Genomic DNA, 19,913 nt, shown 5'->3' with positions numbered 1-19,913 from the left:
TGATTATCTCGAAGGAAGATGGAGAATCCGTTTTTTAAAGAGAATTTTATAAAATTGTAGAGAATTTATAAAATTGTGAAAATTGTGTGAGAATTGTTGTAGCGATACTTTATATGTTAAAAAAATTGATTTTTTTATAATAGAGCCGATGTCAAACGGTCATTGACCTAACCCGCTAATCACTATCAAGCATCACCAATGTTGTGTGGGAAGCGCCACTATTGATGGTCTTTCATTAAGACAAATTTCTTTTACTTATAGGGAAATGAATCCATAACCTTTGAGTGTTTAAAAAACTTGTCTTTGTCGTTAGACAACCAACCCAAAACCAAAAGTTGCTGTAATTAACAAGAGAAGTGTCAGATTTAGTAACGACTTTGTAAAGACATCACATTAGTAATCTAATCATTTGTCGACATAATCTACACAAAGATTTGAAAAACATTTTCTATAACAAAATGAAAATCGACTTTCACATGCTTTGTGTGGGCATGGCAAAGTTATTTAATCTTTCAACTTAAGAGTTGTATTTTTACCTATAACAGTCAACACATTACACACATCAATCAATATGTTACAATATTACATGGTATCAGAAGTTTTAGATTAATCTACCTTGTATTAATACCTATATTGAAAGTCTGGATTAAAAATTGTTAAAGAATGAGTCGAGCCTGAGCTCAACTAGGCTCGGGTTAAGCTCATTTTTACTTATTTATTTTAATTTATTTTATATATTTGATAAAAACCTTAACAAGCCTAAGCTCGGATCGAGCTCGTGTGTGGTACCTTAACCTTAACCTTAAACGAGCCAAAGCTCGGCTTTGAAATGTGAAATTATTACACAGATGTCCAAAAGAGTTAAAACTTAAAAATTCACATGGCTCATTAAAGCTCGGAGACGGTCGGCGTGTCCAAACAAGATTCTCATACAAGTCTCATGCTCGGACCTGATAATTACACTAGCTTTACTTGAGGCTCTTAATCTCGGCTCACTTGCACCCCTAACTGTTATTAACGGTTTAACCTAAAATCAGTTTAAAATTAAACATATATTATTAAAAAAATGATGTGTTATAAAAAGAAATTATTATATTTGGGTCCCATGACACATGTTGGGCTGGGCTAGAGGTGTTTGGTCCCATCATTGCATATTGAGACAAATGGGGTTTTACAGCTCTTATGGATAGAGATGTTCAACGAAACCGGTTCCTGGATCCGAACCGGACCCGAACCGGTTCCTACCCGTTTTTTGTAGGAACCGGACCCTATCTGATTCAACCCGATGATCCGTGACCGGTTCTTGCATTTCTGAGTGGGGGGCGGGTAGGAACCGGAACCGAACCGGAACCGGTTCTGGAACCGAACCATCCGGAACCGGTTCCTAACCGGTTCTAGCCGTTGGATCGAATATAGCCGTTGGAAATCGTTTTTTTTGGCCGTTTTTTGACCGTTGGGGTCAAAAATAGCCGTTTTTTGGCTCCCCCAAGCACCCCACTACTAGTATAAATAGGTATTTGGTGTCATGGGTTCATCACAACACTCAATACGCAAACACGAACGCAAAAAAATACAAAAAAACGCTATTACAACGTTTTGAGTTCTCTAATCTCTTGTTTTCTCTTCTTCTATATTCATATTTGTTGTTATGGCTGCCTTACGATCATCGGTTGGTCAAGGTTCCAACGCCGAACCAAGTTTCGATCGTATTGTACCTCATAATCGTAATCAAGAGATTTGGTGCAATTGGGATTTGGTTGAATTGAGTGATGACCATTCATTGAAGGCTCGGTGCAAGTTTTGTGGGATTTATTTAAACCCACTTTCGAATTCAAATTTGAAGAAACACATCGAAAAACCGTATTGCAAGGCGTTGAAAAAGAACGTCGATTCGCAACAAACGCAAATGGATAGTGAAGGCGGAATATTTACATACCAATTGATCGAGTTCAAGATCGTATGGCGAAGTTTGTGATTCAAGAAGCTAATTGTTTTTTTTATTTTTCATGTTATACAAATACGAATCGTAGTTTAGAATCCAAATCGCAAACGAAAAACGAAAAAAAAATTTTTTTTTTTTACACTGTAACCGGTTGGAACCGGTTACGGTACAGGAACCGGGTTAGGAACCGGTAAGAACCGGTTAGATAGGTTAGGGGTCCGAGGGTGGGAGAACCGGTTCGAGCCTGGAACCGGTTTAAAAGGAGGTTTTGAATATAGGAACCGGTCCGGTTCCTATTCCCAAACCGTTTTGAACATGCCTACTTATGGATACGGTTGATTTAATGATGTTAACTGGAGCATGTGATGTTTGCAGTGTGCATCAACATCAAAGTGGGTAGGCTTGCCGAATAGTCCATAACCATTAATATTTAAATTCGTATAACAAATTTTACATTACCTAATATTATTAAATTGTATAATATCATCATCTCATCATCATCATTATCATCGTACTCAGTAAATCTCACAAATAGCAAAACTATGATAGGGTATAGGGAGGTAAGATGTAGACAACCTTACCTCTACCCCGTAGATTTAGAGAGGCTGTTTCCGGTGAGACCCTCGGCTCGATAGTAACTTTGCATCAAGCCTTGGACATAAGGCACATAACACTCAGCCATTGGGACACCCGACGATTGGTGCATGTACCTTTGTCTTTCGGCCATCAACGCCACCACATGATGTCTGGTTAACTTTCCGCCACTTTTAACGTTATTTTCACGAAATTAGTAAAATAACGCCAAAGTTAGTGCAATATCACTTTTGCCTATATAAGCCCCCCCCCCACATATATATATATATATATATATATATATATATATATATATATATATATATATATATATATATATATTATGCGCGCACCGTAATTAAGGCGAATTAAATTGTATAGTAAAGTCGAAAAATTCTTTTTATCGTATAAACTTTTAAACTTTATTCTATATATATATTCGGCCTACTAAAAGAATAGTATAGGTGTAACATGTAACCAGTTTCGTTACTGGAAAATAAAGTTGGTATACTTTTGTAGTTGACCCTAAATTAATAATAAGAAAAATCAAAGATGACTTGTTATAACTTATAAATGAAAGTTATTAAAGATTAGATATAATAAAGTCTATCTACTTGGGGTAGTTCAATGAAAAAAAAAACGACCTCATACATTCATGATTACAGACAACTTGGGTAGCCGAAGCCATACAGTTTCGGGGGAAATCCACTGCCTAGAGGCTCACTATGGTAAAACCCTATACGACCGCGATCGCAGACAACACTGGGTAACCAAAGCTCACCATCTACAGTTCGGGAGAATATCCACCCCTGAAAGTTCACTGTGGACCCTGTGGTAACACATGGTTGGGATTGGATATGAACTTGGCGGTTGTTTGACAATCTTGTGCTGGATTAATAGAAAAAGTGGATTAAGAGGAAACCTCTGAATCATTCATATTGTTTTTGACACATAAGTACGTAACCATTAAAAGGTGTAACAAAACACACACTACCTCTAACCAATTTATATATAGCATCCTAATAAAATCTTTAACTCGTTACCAAATATACCCTTAAATTTCTAACCTTATTATTTATAGTGAAACTAAATTTAGTTGATAAGTCAAACTTTTACACTTATGATGCAATTTCCACTTGAATACATTTTTTCAAATACTATTTAATTGTAATATTTAAAAAAAAAAATGATTACATTGAAACATAAGTTAAACCGTTAAACTTGTAACTTATATTACTATTTCCTTATTCTTAACCTTTATTTTTACTGTTAAATTGAAGTGAGACACCCTCTACCTCATTTATATATTTTTTAACCTATAAGATTCTATTAAAATAAATATAATCCCCATAGTTGATGTACAAAATTCTCCTACTTTAAGCAAAGTGCCATAAACCACATGACACCACATGATATCTTTACTATTTGTGTCGTTTAAAGCAATATTTGGACACCTAAATGTTTGGTCTTACCATGACAAATTGTACATTTGTACACATGAAAAGTTGTTTGGGTTTACCAAATTACTATAGTCTTATGTGATATTTGGACCGACAAATGTAAGGTATTTTGGTTTAAGTCATGGTCATATAATGTTCTTTTATTCTTGTATAGTTATCTTGTATTTGAAGCTCTTTAACATGATAAAATGGATACCAACTTTTGTGGCATACATAGATTCCCAAACACCAAAGATATGGAAACATATGATGACATCAAATAAGGCATCTTTCCTTTTATAGCAATTGTTTTTTTTTATAGATATAACTGAAAAAATGTTTGATGTATGATAAATTGATAATCCCTAGAGGTGGACAAAAAACTTGAACATGGAATCAGACCCGAAAAAAAATTGTATACGTAACCTAAATTTGATAGTGACTTAGAAACCCGTTACTTTATATGTATTTGCTTTGTGTTTTCCTCGTGGTTAGGATTTTCTGACTGGGGAGGAGTGCTTTGTATTCGACTTTTAAAATAAGAAAAAACAAATGTAAAAAATGTCAAATGTCCTAGAGGTGATTTTTTTTTTTGAATTCCATTATGTTAGTCAGTATGTTAATAACATAAATGTATCTATACTAGCAAAAACATAAACCAAAAAACAAAATAAATGTTTTACATTGTTCTTAAAAAAACAAAATTAAATACCCGTGTTAGGTTATTGTCAAAGTACACATGTACCTTTAAGGTACCAAACTTTTGTGCAAGTGGCATAGTAAAGGTACTCTAATAATGCATGATAGGTCAAAGGGTGTGATCTAGCTGGTATTCAAAAGAGTATGGGTGGCTAACCCCACATCTATAATCTTAGGCTTAGGCATTTTGAGCCACTTGTGATTATTTCATGTTCGGGATACGATAGGCCTGGAACTACACAATACGACCAGACTTACCCATGTCCGAAACACCTTCTTCATGAAACACGATATGCCCACAAATCATAGCCACACACATACGAAACATACTATATAGGAAGTAAGGAAACACCATATGTCCAAGCTATTCGTGTTTGGAGTATGCTAGAGCCGAATTACGTTTAGGACAAGAACATCAAACTATGATCACTAAGCAATAAGTGAGTGCCCTAATACAAACAATAAAACATATGTCTAAGAACAATGGCAAATATCACTAGCTAACACAAGGACCAATAGTTATTTACCTTGGTTTACTGGTTAATAACTCAAACATGTTTGCACATACGACAACGTCAAATACGACACATCAAACTGCAAGGGTTGTACACATGAATAGTTACGAAAGAATGGTCCAAAAGAACAGTAGTACCCTGTATATACTCCCCTAAAATGAATTCTATTTTCATTTATTGCATCTTGTTGATTCTGGCGTTGAAGTTTGCAAGGCTTCACAAATTGATTTTTGCATCTTCGTGTCGGAGTATGATCACAGGGTTGCTTCCCGTGTAATTGTTTGATTATGCTAATAAACAATTGATAATGAATACACCAAATTATTTACCTAGAAACACTAGTGGATTATAGGTAGAGATCAGTTGCATTTTTCTTCCTTTTGTTTTGTACACAGTAAACTTGTTTATGACCCGACCCATATTACACTAAAACCAGTTTGACCCAAACAGGTTCCCAACCAGACCCTACCCTACGGCTTGTTGATTAGTTCGTATTCTCGTGCCTTGAAACCAGTTTGAACCCGACCCTACCCGACAATTTGTAGACCAGTTCATATTCTCACACCTTGAAACCTATTTAGACCCAACCCACATTGAAAAACGGTTAACCCAACCCTAATCAATTCCTATACATTCAGGATTTCCATCTTAAAACCAGTTTTTAACCCGAACCGATTTCTAACCAAACTGGTTTTAACCAAAGTTCATCATCTTTAACAAAAACAACACCTCTAATAAAACATCATATTTAACAAAAACAAAATAACAAATTATTATTATTATTATTATTATTATTATTATTATTATTATTATACATGACTACCCCTTCCACAAACAATAAACAAACCCTTTTACTAGAGATGGACAAATAATCCGATTAACCAAACCGACCCGAAAATCGAACCGAAACCGAACTGGTTTGAAATCGATTATGTAGAAACCGGTTTGGAACGGTTGAAACCGTAGATTTGGAATCGGTTTGTAATTTTCTCCACCAAAACCGTTCCAAACCGGTTAACCAAAGTGAAACGGGTCAAAACCGGCCAAAACCCGAATCGAAACCGATCAAAACCAAACCGAGACCGATCAGAAACCGATCATCATTGTTCATGAAACCGGTTTCAACCCAAACAGAAACCGACCATAAACCGATTTTGACTTTTATTGACCAACCCGAACCAATTTTAAATTTTAAACCGGCCTTTGCACCTCTACCCTTCACCAATTCCACAAGCCAAACCACAAAAATACAAATATAATAATAATAATACACATTCAATTCAACACCTTAAACCTTAACACTCGCTCCACCCCCTTTCTATTCTCTCTCTTTCTCTATACAAATCACACAAACCTTCAAACCTCACCGAATCATTCTCTCTCTCTCTCTCTCTCTCAAATTCTTTTATTCATTCATAACAATTCTCTCCAATTTCTAAGTTACGTTTCATAATAATAATTATAATCCTAACAAAATAATAATAATAATATGCATTACTCGTCTCCTTCTGTAGACGTCGATTACGAGTTTGAGAAACTCGTTAATCGGATGCATCCACCCAGGTAAGATATTAAGGAGTTGTCATGTCACGTTAATTCACCAAGTCTAATTGAAATTTATCAAATAAATATCAGAATTATTAATAACCGATTAGTTTATAAAATTTGTAACCAGGGATGAGCAAATGGTACAGGTAATGGTACGGTACTTTCTGTACCTATTTTATTACCAATTAATCCCTGATTAATCATAGTTACCGCTTAACTTGACTAGCGATTGCTACAACACTAGTACAGGTCCCGGTACGTTACATGTATTTTACCCATTTTTTAAATTAAGCACCGGTACTGTACCCGGTGTTGTAAAAATCCCGACTAGGCGTCGATTAATCATTGATTAATCCTGGTTAATCCAGATTAGTCCTGATTTTTCCTATTAATCCCCGATTAGTGTTGTAAAAATCCTGACTAAGCGCCGATTAATCATTGATTAATCCTGGTTAATCCCGATAAGTTCCGATTAATCCTCGATTAATCGCTATTAGCTATTAGCTATTAGCGATTTTTATAACACTGAAAGTACCCATTTTTGGCTATTTTCGTTGTCAGTATTTCCGGTACCCATTTTTGGCAATTTACGATATCGGTATCCAATTTTTTGCGATGTTCGGTATCGGTATCGGTATCTTTGGTACCAGCAAGCTCATCCCTATACAATTACTGTATGAATACACCACCAATTCAAATTGAAATTTATGAAATAAGTATTGGATTTGTTAAAAGCTGATACCGAATGGTACCGGTATAGAAATGGGTACTTTCGGTACCACTTTTGAGGTTTCCAGATCGGTACAGATCTGGGTATGGTACCTGTATTTTACCTACTTTTTTTCTTCGGTTTTGGCGATTTTCAGCATCAGTATTCTCGGTACCTGTAAGCTCATCCCTACAATTATTGTATGAATCCACCACCGAGGTTAAACTAAAACCGAGTTTATAATGTCACGTTAATCCACTGATTCAAAGTTGAAATTTATGAAATAAATATTTGAATTATTAATAATGAATTTTTGTGTAAATAGGGTCACTGTGGATCACATCTCGGACAAAAAATCGACGCTGATTAAGGTAATAAAATTGGTGCTATTCGTTTATTTGTCGATTTAATTATTTGAAGTGAGTTATGTGATTGAATTAGTGTTTTGTTTTGCAGGTTGATAGTGCTAATAAAAGAGGAAGCTTATTGGAAGTGGTTCAAGTGTTAACTGATTTGAATTTGTTGATTAAACGAGCTTATATTTCGTCCAATGGCGGATGGTTCATGGATGGTAAGAGTTGGTTTTAGTACATAACAACTACAAATGAGAGTTTTTGTGCGAAGAATATGAGTTGAAGAAAAAAAATGGACGCGGTGGCATTTTTGTAGTTAATATATAATCAATGTAGAGTAATAATAATAACTATGATTGTAAAGTGTAGCGTAATTATTATTACTATGCTTATATTTTGTTGTAGTGTAGTAACAAAGTGAAGTAATAATTGGAAAAATGACCAAAAGGTCCACACCTAAATCTTGTCAAATCGACGACTTTTAATCATTACGTGGCGGGATTTTTAACAAACCAGATTTTGCCACTTGTCCAAAAAATCTCGTTGGAAGTCAAAAAAATCTTGTCGGACACCAAAATAAACCACGTTGACTTTAATGATTTAAAAAAAAGAAAACTATTGACCCGACAGTTTTATGATGTGAGGCAGAATCTTGTTGGTTGAAAATCTTGTCGGCCAATGACTAAAGTGTGCATGTCGACGAGGACGGTGGACATTGTGGGAACAAGATTGTCAAATTGACAATTTCTTTACTTTGACTTGTCTAAAGGACATTTTGGTCATTTTCCCAATAATAATTACTCTACGCTTTACAAGTAGAGTACTTATTACTTTACAGGAGTTATTACGAAAATGTCACCGCGCCCATTTTCTAGTTCACTTTGTATATTTTGTATGATAACTCTGCTTGTATGTTTACCTTACCCTGCATAAATATACATGATTACTTATCTATACTTTTTGTTATTATTATTTTCCAATAATATAGTCACTAATAGTTTGATTGTTGTAATTCTGATAACAGTGTTTCATGTTACTGATCAATATGGGAATAAACTCTCAGAAGATATTGTTACAGATCACATTTTACAGGTACTAATATTAAGTTAATAATAATAATAATATTAATTATTATTATTTAGAGATTTTTTGAAATAATAATTGGTTCATAGTTCACTGAGCCATTTATGTTCCGTTGCAGTCACTTGGCCGAAGAGGGTGCAGTTTCCGGTCCCTAAGAGGCTCGGTCGGGGTTCAATGCGCATCCCAAAACACCACCATCGAGTTAACCGGTCGTGACCGCCCAGGCTTACTTTCCGAGGTCTTCGCGGTTCTAGCCGACCTCAAATGCAACGTGGTCGGAGCCGAAATATGGACACATAATTCACGGATGGCTTCGATAGTCTACATCACGGACGAAGAAACCGGTCACCCGATCAATGATTCAGACCGACTCACGAAAATTAAACAACTTTTGTTATACGTTTTAAAAGGCGATCTTGATCGACGCGGCGCGCAGACCGCGGTTTCGGTGGGGTCCACGCATACGCAAAGACGGTTGCATCAGTTAATGTATGCGGACCGGGATTATGATACGGATGAATATGATGTTCCCGAGGGGTCTAGCGGTTGTAAACCGCTAGTGACGGTTGAAAACTGTGTTGAACGAGGGTACATGGTGGTTAATTTGAGATGTCCCGATCGGCCTAAGTTGTTATTTGATACGGTTTGCACGTTAACGGATATGCAATATGTGGTTTTTCATTCCACTATTATTGCAGAAGGCCCCGAGGCATTTCAGGTAAGACTGTTTTAACGCGTTTTGATCGTTTTAATGCGCGTGTTTAGAGTTAAACGTGTTGTGTTAATTGGGTATTGTTTATTGTAATCTTAGGAGTATTATATTCGCCATACGGATGGATGTCCGATTAGTTCTGAAGCCGAGAGACAACGAGTAATTCATTGTTTGGAGGCAGCTGTGAAAAGACGAGTCTCAAAGGTATGAAACCATTAAGCGTTGTAAACGAGCCGAGCCCGAGTATGCTCGAGCTCGGCTCGTGAGTAGTTTTTTTAAGTTCGAGCTTGACTCAGGCCTGAATTGTTTATTATTTATAAATTGATTTACATTTATCTATAACTAGGTTAGGAACCCGTGTATTACACGGGTTGAACAATGAAAACAGTATAATTGATAAATCTTTAAATACATTATATGATTAAAATTACGTATTACATATAATAATGAAAAATGAAAAGTTCATAAATCTCTAAATTACCAATAAGTTGCAAGTTTTATATATACAAATAAATTGCTACAGTATTACCAAAACATTAACAAACCATACGTTATATAGCAACAAAGCATATACAAATTATATACAATTTTTTTTTAATTGAACTAATTGCTAGTTTTCCTAACCATTGATGAGGCCATCTGATGTCCAATTATTGTTTATACTATTATCTGCAATTCACAACAAAAAATAACCAAACTAACCATGATTTAATACCCAACACTTGTCTTATTCATCCAGTTCGATTTGTACATTTATAATCAGTCAAATAGATCGAAAGAGAGAGAAAAAAAGGAAATAAAGATTGGCTAAATTCATTTCAGCTCGATTTCAAAATAATAAGGCTTTGTATTCATATGTGACACCCATATTGTTAATCAAAATACTGGACAAGGAGTGTCCCGGTTCCAACCGATCCATATGAAATTTGTCACTTTGACCAACCCAACCCGCTTATGTTTTTAATCTTGTAAATAAGGTTTTTTGGTCAAAATAACCTAGAATAATATGATCAATTGGTTCTACCCAACTCGCTAATGTTTCTGATCATGTTTTTATCATGGTAACATCCAAATTTGTCATTGACAAAGGGGACCTATTGATCATATTATTCTAGGTTATTTTGACCAAAAAAACCTTATTTACAATAGTATAAATTATATCAATGACAAATTTGGATGAAAATTATATCAATGTAAAATACATTTAAAACCCAATCCATTCATATATTTTACATCAAGTATTATATAACACAAACAAAAATATTGTCGGTCAAAGTTAAACAAGAAAGATTTAAAAAATCAAACTAGAACACTTATAATGGGACGGAGGGAGTAATATTGCTTTTGTGAATATGGTTGTATATTGAGTTATTGTATTTATTTTGTTTTATTCGTTTCTCTCGCGGATATATATAATTCAGAAGAATATGTGAGCGATTGATACACAACATCTCTTTCATTTAATCTTTCTAAAAAAGAATTCAAAGTCAATTTCTTGATTTGTATTTTCAATTTTTGAAAACTTATCAAGCTCCTCTATCAAATCTTGATCAATGAACCTACAAAATCCTTCAAATTGTATATGATTAAATCCAGGTATTGTGGACATAGGAAAAAGTATGTTTACTAAGAATTAATTTGCGTTTTTCTAAGCCAACTTAAATTTAGTTTGCGTGTTACATATGTGCATTGATTTAATTGGTTTGTTTTGTGAATCCATTATTCTTGAAAGATTTTAGTGCCGATTAAATTTATGCTTTCTTGGCAGCTCTTTATTTGTTTTTATCTGAATGGTTGATAGTTGATAAGCTTATTTTTGGCTTATTTGCCGGCTCTCTTATTTGTGCCAAGTACATGTGCCGGTACCGCAAAGAAATATTCGTTACGATATTCGGTATCTGCTTTTTCAGAAATTCGGCACAAATACCAACTTTTTCAGAATTTCAGCACCGGTAGTTTCGGTTTTAGTATGGTACCCTACACACACCCACCTAACGAAACCCTAATTATATAAACAACTTGATAACCCATTTCTTTTAATATTTCATTTACATCCACCACCTCAAAAACTCTTTATATTTTCCTTCCTTTTCCTTTCTTATATGAAACTCGTGAACACAACATATTTTTTCCATCCCTCATTTTCCTTCCCCTTCCTCCTTTAATTGAAACTCGGGAACACAATGTAAAGTTGGAGAAAGAGAGAATCAAAGGAATATATGTGTGAGAGATGGTTGCTAGTACATTTTCCGGCGACCCTGCGTCCAACGGCGATAATCACCAGAGATGACGGGGGTGCTCTGGGGTAAATCAAGTGACAGTCATGGTGGAAGAAGAAGACGGCAACATAGTCTGATTTCGAATATAGCATCGGTAGGGTGTAGAACCCACGTAAAGCTAGTACAAACTCTAAAGATACAGGAGGTAACTCTATTACCTGCTCAGTCGCAAAGGAGGTGAAACCACCGAATTCAAATGCCACACTCAAGACTCATATGGCTAACTAGACCACAAATGGATAAAAAAAAAACACCATGTAATTGACCTAAACGTAACACCCTAATTGAATGACACGCAATCAACCAATCAAAGTCACATAGAATCAACTATGCAATGAATATTATAATCCTTCATACCTGTCAAAATAGTTATTTTTAGGGTTTCCTAACGACAAACTTCCTCGCTAAAATGCTATGAAAACACCCTGGCCTCCCCAGCAACCGCATGAGTTAGGTTGTCTTACCGATAACATCCCATTAGCACTTAAAATTCTTGGTTCTTTTCTATATGACAAAGACAAGGATAAATAGAAAGAGTTCGTTAAACAAGATAAAATGCATCCCTGATGTTGACGTGATGGAAAGACTCAAAATAAGTTATGATGGGCTTAAACATCGCAAAAAGAGTTATTATTAGATATTGTGTGTTTAATGAGGAGAAAGAAAATAGATAAGGCAATGAAGGAGCTTGATGCTTGTAGTTTACACCCTGGTATAGGGGTAAAGAAGTTGAAACGAAATTCTCTTATAAAAGTTTAAATGGAAGATTTGACACACATGACTTGGTAGAAGAAATGACTCTCTACATTGTTAGAATGGGAACACGCTAATAATCTTGGAAAACATAGCAGAATTTGGAAGGAGAAGATTTCGTTAACTTATGTGCTATCGGGGCATCTGCACCGTCAATGGTTAAATTAACTTTGCAAATTTTTTTTTATATATGTGCTATTCCCATAGCACAAGAATGTAAGTCATTTCAAAGTGTAAGTGTAGGAGATTTATCAAATTGTAAATGGTTATGAAAAGTCTCCATTTTAAAGTTGATTGGTGGTGACTCGTGAGAGAGCAATACATTCTATGCTTGCTTCAGATATGCATTAACTCTAATCTTCTTAAATTTCAAGCCTAAAATGAATTACACTATGTAACAATAGTGTTCCTAATATTCAAATGAATACGTTTAATATTCAAATGAATACGTTGCAGAGAAATGCAATTGAAAATAGCTTTATGAGTGTAGTAGTTTCACGTGTACGACTACCATATCCTTATGAAGAATTCATATTGCAACTCCCACACAATTGGTTAAGAATGTGTTGTATGAAGTAATCAAATATTTGCAAAGTTAGGAGTCTTTTAGCTCATTACAGAGTATGCAAGATTGATAAGTAGACACTGTTTTAATATATATGTAGTTTTCTGCGTATCAAGTGTTTGATGAAATATCTCAACAAAAAGCAAACATGGTTTTAACTTACATTTTTGTTGGATTATTAAGAGTGCGCCATCAGGGGCGGACCCGCATAGCACCCATCGGGGTCCCGGGACACCAATGTTTTTTGAAAATTATTTAGAGGCGGTATATTAAATTTTGTAAGGACCCCCATAAAAATTAATACTTGGTCTAGTGGAAAGTCCCTTGTTTTTCCTTTGAGAGGTTGCAGGTTCAAGCCTCACCATACCATTTTTTGTTGTTTTTTAATGTTTTTTATATCCTTGTCAATATTAGTTATTTAGTTAGAGTATTTGTGTTTTTCGTTAGTTTCTCTCATATAGCCATGTTTTTTATTGTTTTTTTTATATCCTAGTCAATATTAGTTATTTAGTTAACTATTTGTGTTTTTCGTTAGTTTCTCTCATATAGTCATTGTCACCATGCAACATATATAATGACAACATAGGTTTTGATATTCTTTTATTATTTATCTTGTGTATGCATATTATAATTAATCATTTATTTGTGTTAGAGTTAGTTTTTCATGTTTGGTCATGTATGTAAGACCATAAATATAGCTTAATTACTTTATGTTTTCGGGTATGAATAAAAATGAATTAAAAGTCTATGTTATATCTAGTTCATAATCTATATTCTTTCTATTTACTCGTTTCCAATGACACCATATTTCCGTGTTTTATTATTTATATATTTTCGACCCGACCCGAATAACTACCGGCCCGAAAATTATGTAAACTGAAAAAATTGGGACCCCATTGACAAAAAATCCTAGGTCCGTCACTGTGCGCCATCATAATTCCATTTCAATGGATGGTTTATTCTTTTAAACAGTTTCAAAGCATCATCTTTTTTATTGCCCATGATGACCATAATTTGCTAGCATTAAATGCTCACGTTGTTGCATTTCACTTAATATTTACTGCTTTAGAAGCATCTGATCAAGCACGTTACAGGACCTCGTAGCATCTGTATGTGACATATGGTTTTGGACCAATCGTTCAAGCAGCATTTGTTGTTTCGTTTGCTACTCTTTTAGTAACATTTGTTGTTGTAATTGTCAACCCCAAGAATCGGCCCTGAATCTCATCTTAACTCCTCGTGTGGTACACCACTAGCTAGATATTTGTTTATTCAGTTGATGCTTCACATAGGCTGAATGCCTAAATAAGTAACTTTAAAATTATAAGTATCTTTGTGATTGCTAAGTATAAACCCACTCTTTAACCTTGTATTACCTTCATATAAATATTTGTAACTCACTATCTATTAAGTTAGTTATAGGGACATTAAAAGCAGTTATTGCATGTTTATTGATTTGATTGGTTTGTTTTGTTTTGTGAATCCATTATACTTGAAAGTTTTCTGTGCCGGTTAAATTTATGCTTTCTTTGCCAGCTCCCTTATTTGTTTTTCATTGAAAGGTTGACATTGATATGCGTATTTATCATGTATAGAAGTTAATGCTTATTTTGACGATTTTCTTTACATATTAGATTGGATGTAGAGGGCTAACGCCTATCACATCAACAAATGTGGGCGCCACTCAATTCGGGGTGCCAAAGGCAAAGACGCCATGGCATTAGCGGGGGTGAATGGCCTGGGTGTGGGGCCAAAATTTATTCTAACCAATCAAACTATACGCACACAATTTTATAAAAAAAAAAGATTATAGAAACAATAGTACTTTTAGTTAAAACGTAATGCGTTTTTAAGGAAAAAGTTAGTGAATAAACATATTATATTTTTTTCATTTTTTTTCTAGTTAAATCACTTTACATACCCTTAGGCGTTGTTTGGCAAGATGTTTGACTGATTAAGAGACAACATTTGTATAATTCAATATGTCTATGAAACGTAATAATTAAGAGGCTCTATGAGCCATTAAGAGCTGTGAATAAACACCTATCTCTGACTGACTGAGTTAGAGGTGGTTTCTTAATAAAATCGTTAAAAGGCTACCAAGCATCCCTTAAATGTCACGTATAACTTTTTATAGAGTACCTAAAATAGGGTTCAATTTTATATTTTGAGACATGATTTACCACCAATCAGTACGTAAGTTTCCTTTTAAATATTTCAAACATTTCTTTTACTTTTTTCATAAGTATAAAAAAGTTTATCAGATATAAATACTGTTACCTAAATAAACCAAAAATAAATGTAAGATTTCTTAAAAAAAAGTAGTTTAAACACGTGCTTACTATCAACTAATGCTAGTGTCAATGAGCGTTCAATTAACATTGGATGGGAAGTGAGGATTTGGGTAAGAGATCGCAAGGTCTCAAGTTCAAATCCGATATCAACCGGGTTTTATTGTAGTGGCTTTTGGGCGGAGGGTTTTCTCTAAAACAAGAGATGGTGGGCTTAGGCTATCGGCAATGTCTGCGATTACATGTATATGAGGTTGTCTTTTATCATTGTGTTACCCTGGATAGTTAAAAAAACCCACCTCATGGTAGTAGATTATTGTGAAATTGGAAATGTAGTGCCGGTCCAAAGTCACGGGAATTTGACAAGCACAAAGATATGACATGTTTTGTAAAAATCCTGATGATTCCCGATTAATCACTAGTCTTTACTCCACCCACCTGTCGCTGATTAATCCCGATTTGTTCAAAATCTGTCAAAATTGAAATCATACATAAAATTTGGAATATATATTATATGTATATTTGAAAATTTACATATAAATTCCAATCTGATTAATCTCGACTAATTCATATTAATTGATTAATTGCTAGTCCATGCATATGTGATTTAAATAAATGAATAGTTTAATGATACGAGTCATGATCTACGTAGCAGCCACATTTTTATTTTATTTTATTATTATCATCGTTATTATGTCAAACTTGGCTTCTAACTAAAATAGACAGCCAATTGCAAAACTTTTTTTTTTCTTCAAATATTATTTTACTTACCTAAATACGCTAATAGTGCTTTGGATTCTAAAGGGTTTGATTATTGGAATAAAATAATTCTTTTATGTATATTTTAAAGTATTTTATATATTATATTATAAATTTATAAGATTGTCAATAATATACTTGCATGAATGGCCAATTTTTGGGTTATGACACAATTACTTGCATGAATTGGCTTAAGGTGTTCTTTTGAAATACTAAGCATCTTTAATAAAGAACATTAGTTATTAGTTCCTTTAGCTCTTCTAGAATTGATAGGTATCAAAGGGTAATCAAGATTTGTCCCGTTAACTTCTTTACAATTACTTTCATCAAGTAATTTTCGAGAACTAATTATGTCATATTGGTAAAGCTTAATAAAATGATTCGTAAGGCCATACCAACCGGTTATTTCCAAATGTGAACTTTTTCTAACATCGTTTGGACTACCCTCAAAACCCGAGTGAGACTTTCTTTAACAAAATATCAATCGTCCATACTAATTTTGACCCTCCAGATTTGACTCACCCAGAAACACCATTAAGGAGGAAACCCACTACTGTGAGAAAACTTCATTGAGTCAGGTTGCGAACCTAAGACTATAACATCTCAAACCTTAACCAAACGCGAACTACAACATGTGAACTTTAGAATCCAAATGAAATTTTGTTGGTTGTGAGGTCATGAATAGAAATGCCAACATGGAAAGCAATAAAAGTTTTTAACCACAATAAGTAGAACAAAACCATATATACAAGTTTGAAGGTAGTCTAAAATTACAAGATTGTCTAGTCTGTTTTTGATAATAGATACAAAAATCACAAAAAATGTCTCTATTTCATTAACCATATATATTTGAGCTCATATTTATTTCCAAAGATTAGCCAGACAACTTGGCCCTCATGATTTATGAACTTTATGATAAATAAAGTTTCACTATTTTAGTATGGTTTTACTTTAGAATTTTAGATGATGATGATGATATATAAAACATGATTTAAATGTAAGTCCAACTAATTCAGCTATTTATACATACATAACCGTAACCAAATCATATAAATATGTCATAGAATCTTAACTGAACCAGAGCTATCTCCGAGAATCGTTAAAATTTTTTGTGTCGAATGCGAGTATAAGTTCGGGCCTTAAGTAAAATGTAAGTTCAATAACTCATATATAAAGAGTAATCGAGTATTGTATATGATTTGGATTTTGGGCCTAACTTATAAGGTATTGTTTAAACAAAACTTTTGATTGAGTCTAATACAGTTTTTTTCAATATAATTAAATATAAATTTTTTTAAAAATTTTCTAGCCTTTAGAATGATCGGGCATAAGTCGGTCGACTTCCTTGCCTCTTCCCATCCCAGACGGTCCTGAACTGAACTATTGGTTATATAGAAAACAAGCCATAACCGAACTATCAGCGTATCAATTAGTTACATAATGGTTCGGTTTTTTCTACTTACCCTTAAAATCGACTATATCAATGTAAGTCGACATATGCAAAAGGTGTCGTGCGTTTTGAAAAAGGATGACAAATGGACCGACCGACAAAGATTGACACCAAGGATGCCATGATCCGTTGCTTTCAACCATCTTAACAACACAACAAAACATAGGCCACCATTACAAAAAGCAGAAACAGGTGTTGGACCACATATCCTGCAAATATCGTCCTACACTATTTAAGGAATAGCTGAACCAAGTAAAACATGTCCACCACGTGTTATTGTCGTTTAACCTTTTTTTTATTTTACCTTTTTACTTTAGTTTTGAGGACTTTATTAATTAAACCTTCATTATCATTTAGAAAAATTGGTTTTAAATAATCCAAACTATGGCTTATTGGTAAATATCTATTCTAATTTTACACTTGCATGCTGGCAGTACCAACTACTTATGCATTTGTTTTTAACGGGCCGCGACTAACGGATGTTAACTCCGTTAATCTTTGTCTGACGTGGCGATCTCAGCTGTCAAAAATCAGATTACGTGGATATCTACGTGGCAGCTGACTGTGTATTCTTCTTTTTTTTCTTCTTCTTCTTCTTCTTCTTCTTGGTCCAGTACCTCACCACCACCCCTCGTTTCCCGGCGAGCCACCACCACCACCCCTCGTTTCCCGGTTATGGTTTGGTTGTTTATGTAACGGGCCGCAAAATCCAACCCTGCAGTAAGGGTTTGGTTGTTTATGATTTAGAGCTTCAAAATCGTCCGGTTATGGTTGTTTATGATTTAGAGCTTCAAAATCGTCCGATTAGGGTTTGGTGACCAAAACATGGAGATTTGGGTGTTTATGATTTGGAGCTTCAAAATCAGATTAGGGCTTATGAACATTGAATTGGGTCTTCAAATCCGACTAAGGCTTCGTGAAGGTTGAACTTCGGTCTTTGAAATCTGATTAGGGCTCCGTGAAGGTTGAATTAGGGTGCTCGGAAACTGGGTATGGGTGGTGGTGGCCGATTATGATGGTTTTAGGGCAATAGTTGCTGGGGCCGGGAAACGAGGGGTGAGGGTGGTGGCTCGCCGAGAAACGAGGGGTGGTGGTGGTGGCTCGCCGGGAAACGAGGGGTGGTGGTGGGGTACTGAACCAAGAATAATAATAATAATAATAATACACAGTCAGCCGCCACGTCGCGTTACATGTAATCAAGTTTTTGCCAACTGGGATGACCACGTCAGACAAAGACTAACGGAGTTAACATCCGTTAGTCGCGGCCCGTTAAAAACAAATGCACAGGTAGTTGGTACTGCCAGCATGCAAGTGTAAAGTTGGGATGGATATTTACCAATAGGCTATAGTTGGGATTATTTAAAACCACTTAAACAACAACACAATTGACTGTTATTAATTTTCTTAACCATGTGTTATAATTTTAATTAAATAGCGCGTTGTAGCGGGTTAAACTTGATTCGCGAAGGAACCACGGTTACCTTGCCGGAAACCTGAAAGAGTCCAATCTCTCTCTCTCTAGTTGCGTTAGAGGACACATGGGTTCAGTTCGTTACGAGGTTGTAAAAAAAGGTTTTGTAACTAAAGTTGAAATGATAAAAGTCTTGTACCAAACATGTAAATATAAAAGACATGAAACTTTGATGGGTAAAGGGTTAAGAACAAATAACTTTGATGGCCAAAGTTGAAAGTTTATAACTTTTTATTGATATCATATGTGGTCGGCGGCGTAGCGCTGAGTTTAGCTCTGATGTGAATGGCTGTTCGTTACAACTATAAAATATGTGTTACTCCTCATTTCTCTGGTTGTTTTACATGCGGAATAAATCAAGTTAGTTCGTTCCTTTTTATACATCGTATTTCCCACTATACCGCAAAATAAAAATAGATCAATTCAATGATAAAACTTGGTAAAAGTCTCCCCTCTTTTATAATAGTATATTTATTGGCAACGGTATGTCTCGTCTCCATTCCTGTATATAAAACGCTAGCTTAATTTTAGCTCGATATAGCATAGGTGCAAGAACACATATTGTTTTAATGATACCATATTTTTTACTTCAATAAAAACTTAGAAATTCGAGAACACCATATTTTATTGCTATTTTTTTAATGATACACCAAACTAAATTAAATGACCATTGACAATTAACCTCTCAAAACACAAAAAATCTTGTAACTATTCTCGAGTTTACTTATATTTTCGTTTGAACCCCAAAAATTATCAAATAGTTTTATAAATA

General features: G+C 34.6%; 1 protein-coding gene across 1 annotated transcript; it reads left to right on the top strand.

Annotated features, from left to right (window-relative positions):
- Positions 1 to 6,617: 6,617 nt before the first annotated feature.
- On the top strand, positions 6,618 to 9,790 carry LOC143577091 (ACT domain-containing protein ACR4-like). Its single transcript, XM_077061028.1, has 6 exons — positions 6,618 to 6,731; positions 7,751 to 7,796; positions 7,882 to 7,996; positions 8,803 to 8,870; positions 8,980 to 9,579; positions 9,673 to 9,790. The coding sequence occupies exons 1-6, from the start codon at positions 6,658 to 6,660 to the stop codon at positions 9,781 to 9,783; spliced, it is 1,014 nt and encodes a 337-aa protein (XP_076917143.1). The 5' UTR covers positions 6,618 to 6,657; the 3' UTR covers positions 9,784 to 9,790.
- Positions 9,791 to 19,913: the final 10,123 nt, after the last annotated feature.

The sequence above is a fragment of the Bidens hawaiensis genome, unplaced genomic scaffold (assembly GCF_021521415.1).
Source record: "Bidens hawaiensis isolate Kalapana, Puna unplaced genomic scaffold, B.hawaiensis_p1.1 tig00028461_1, whole genome shotgun sequence".
Taxonomy (NCBI): Eukaryota; Viridiplantae; Streptophyta; class Magnoliopsida; order Asterales; family Asteraceae; genus Bidens; species Bidens hawaiensis.
The sequence above is the reverse complement of the archived record's forward strand: the minus strand, read 5'-3'. Positions and strand labels throughout refer to the sequence as shown.

Coding starts and splice junctions, on each gene's coding strand:
- LOC143577091 (XM_077061028.1), top strand. CDS start 6,658: ATGCATTACTCGTCTCCTTCTGTAGACGTCGATTACGAGTTTGAGAAA. Junction 7,997..8,802: donor TGGCGGATGGTTCATGGATG/GTAAGAGTTGGT, acceptor TTCTGATAACAG/TGTTTCATGTTACTGATCAA. Junction 9,580..9,672: donor AAGGCCCCGAGGCATTTCAG/GTAAGACTGTTT, acceptor TTGTAATCTTAG/GAGTATTATATTCGCCATAC.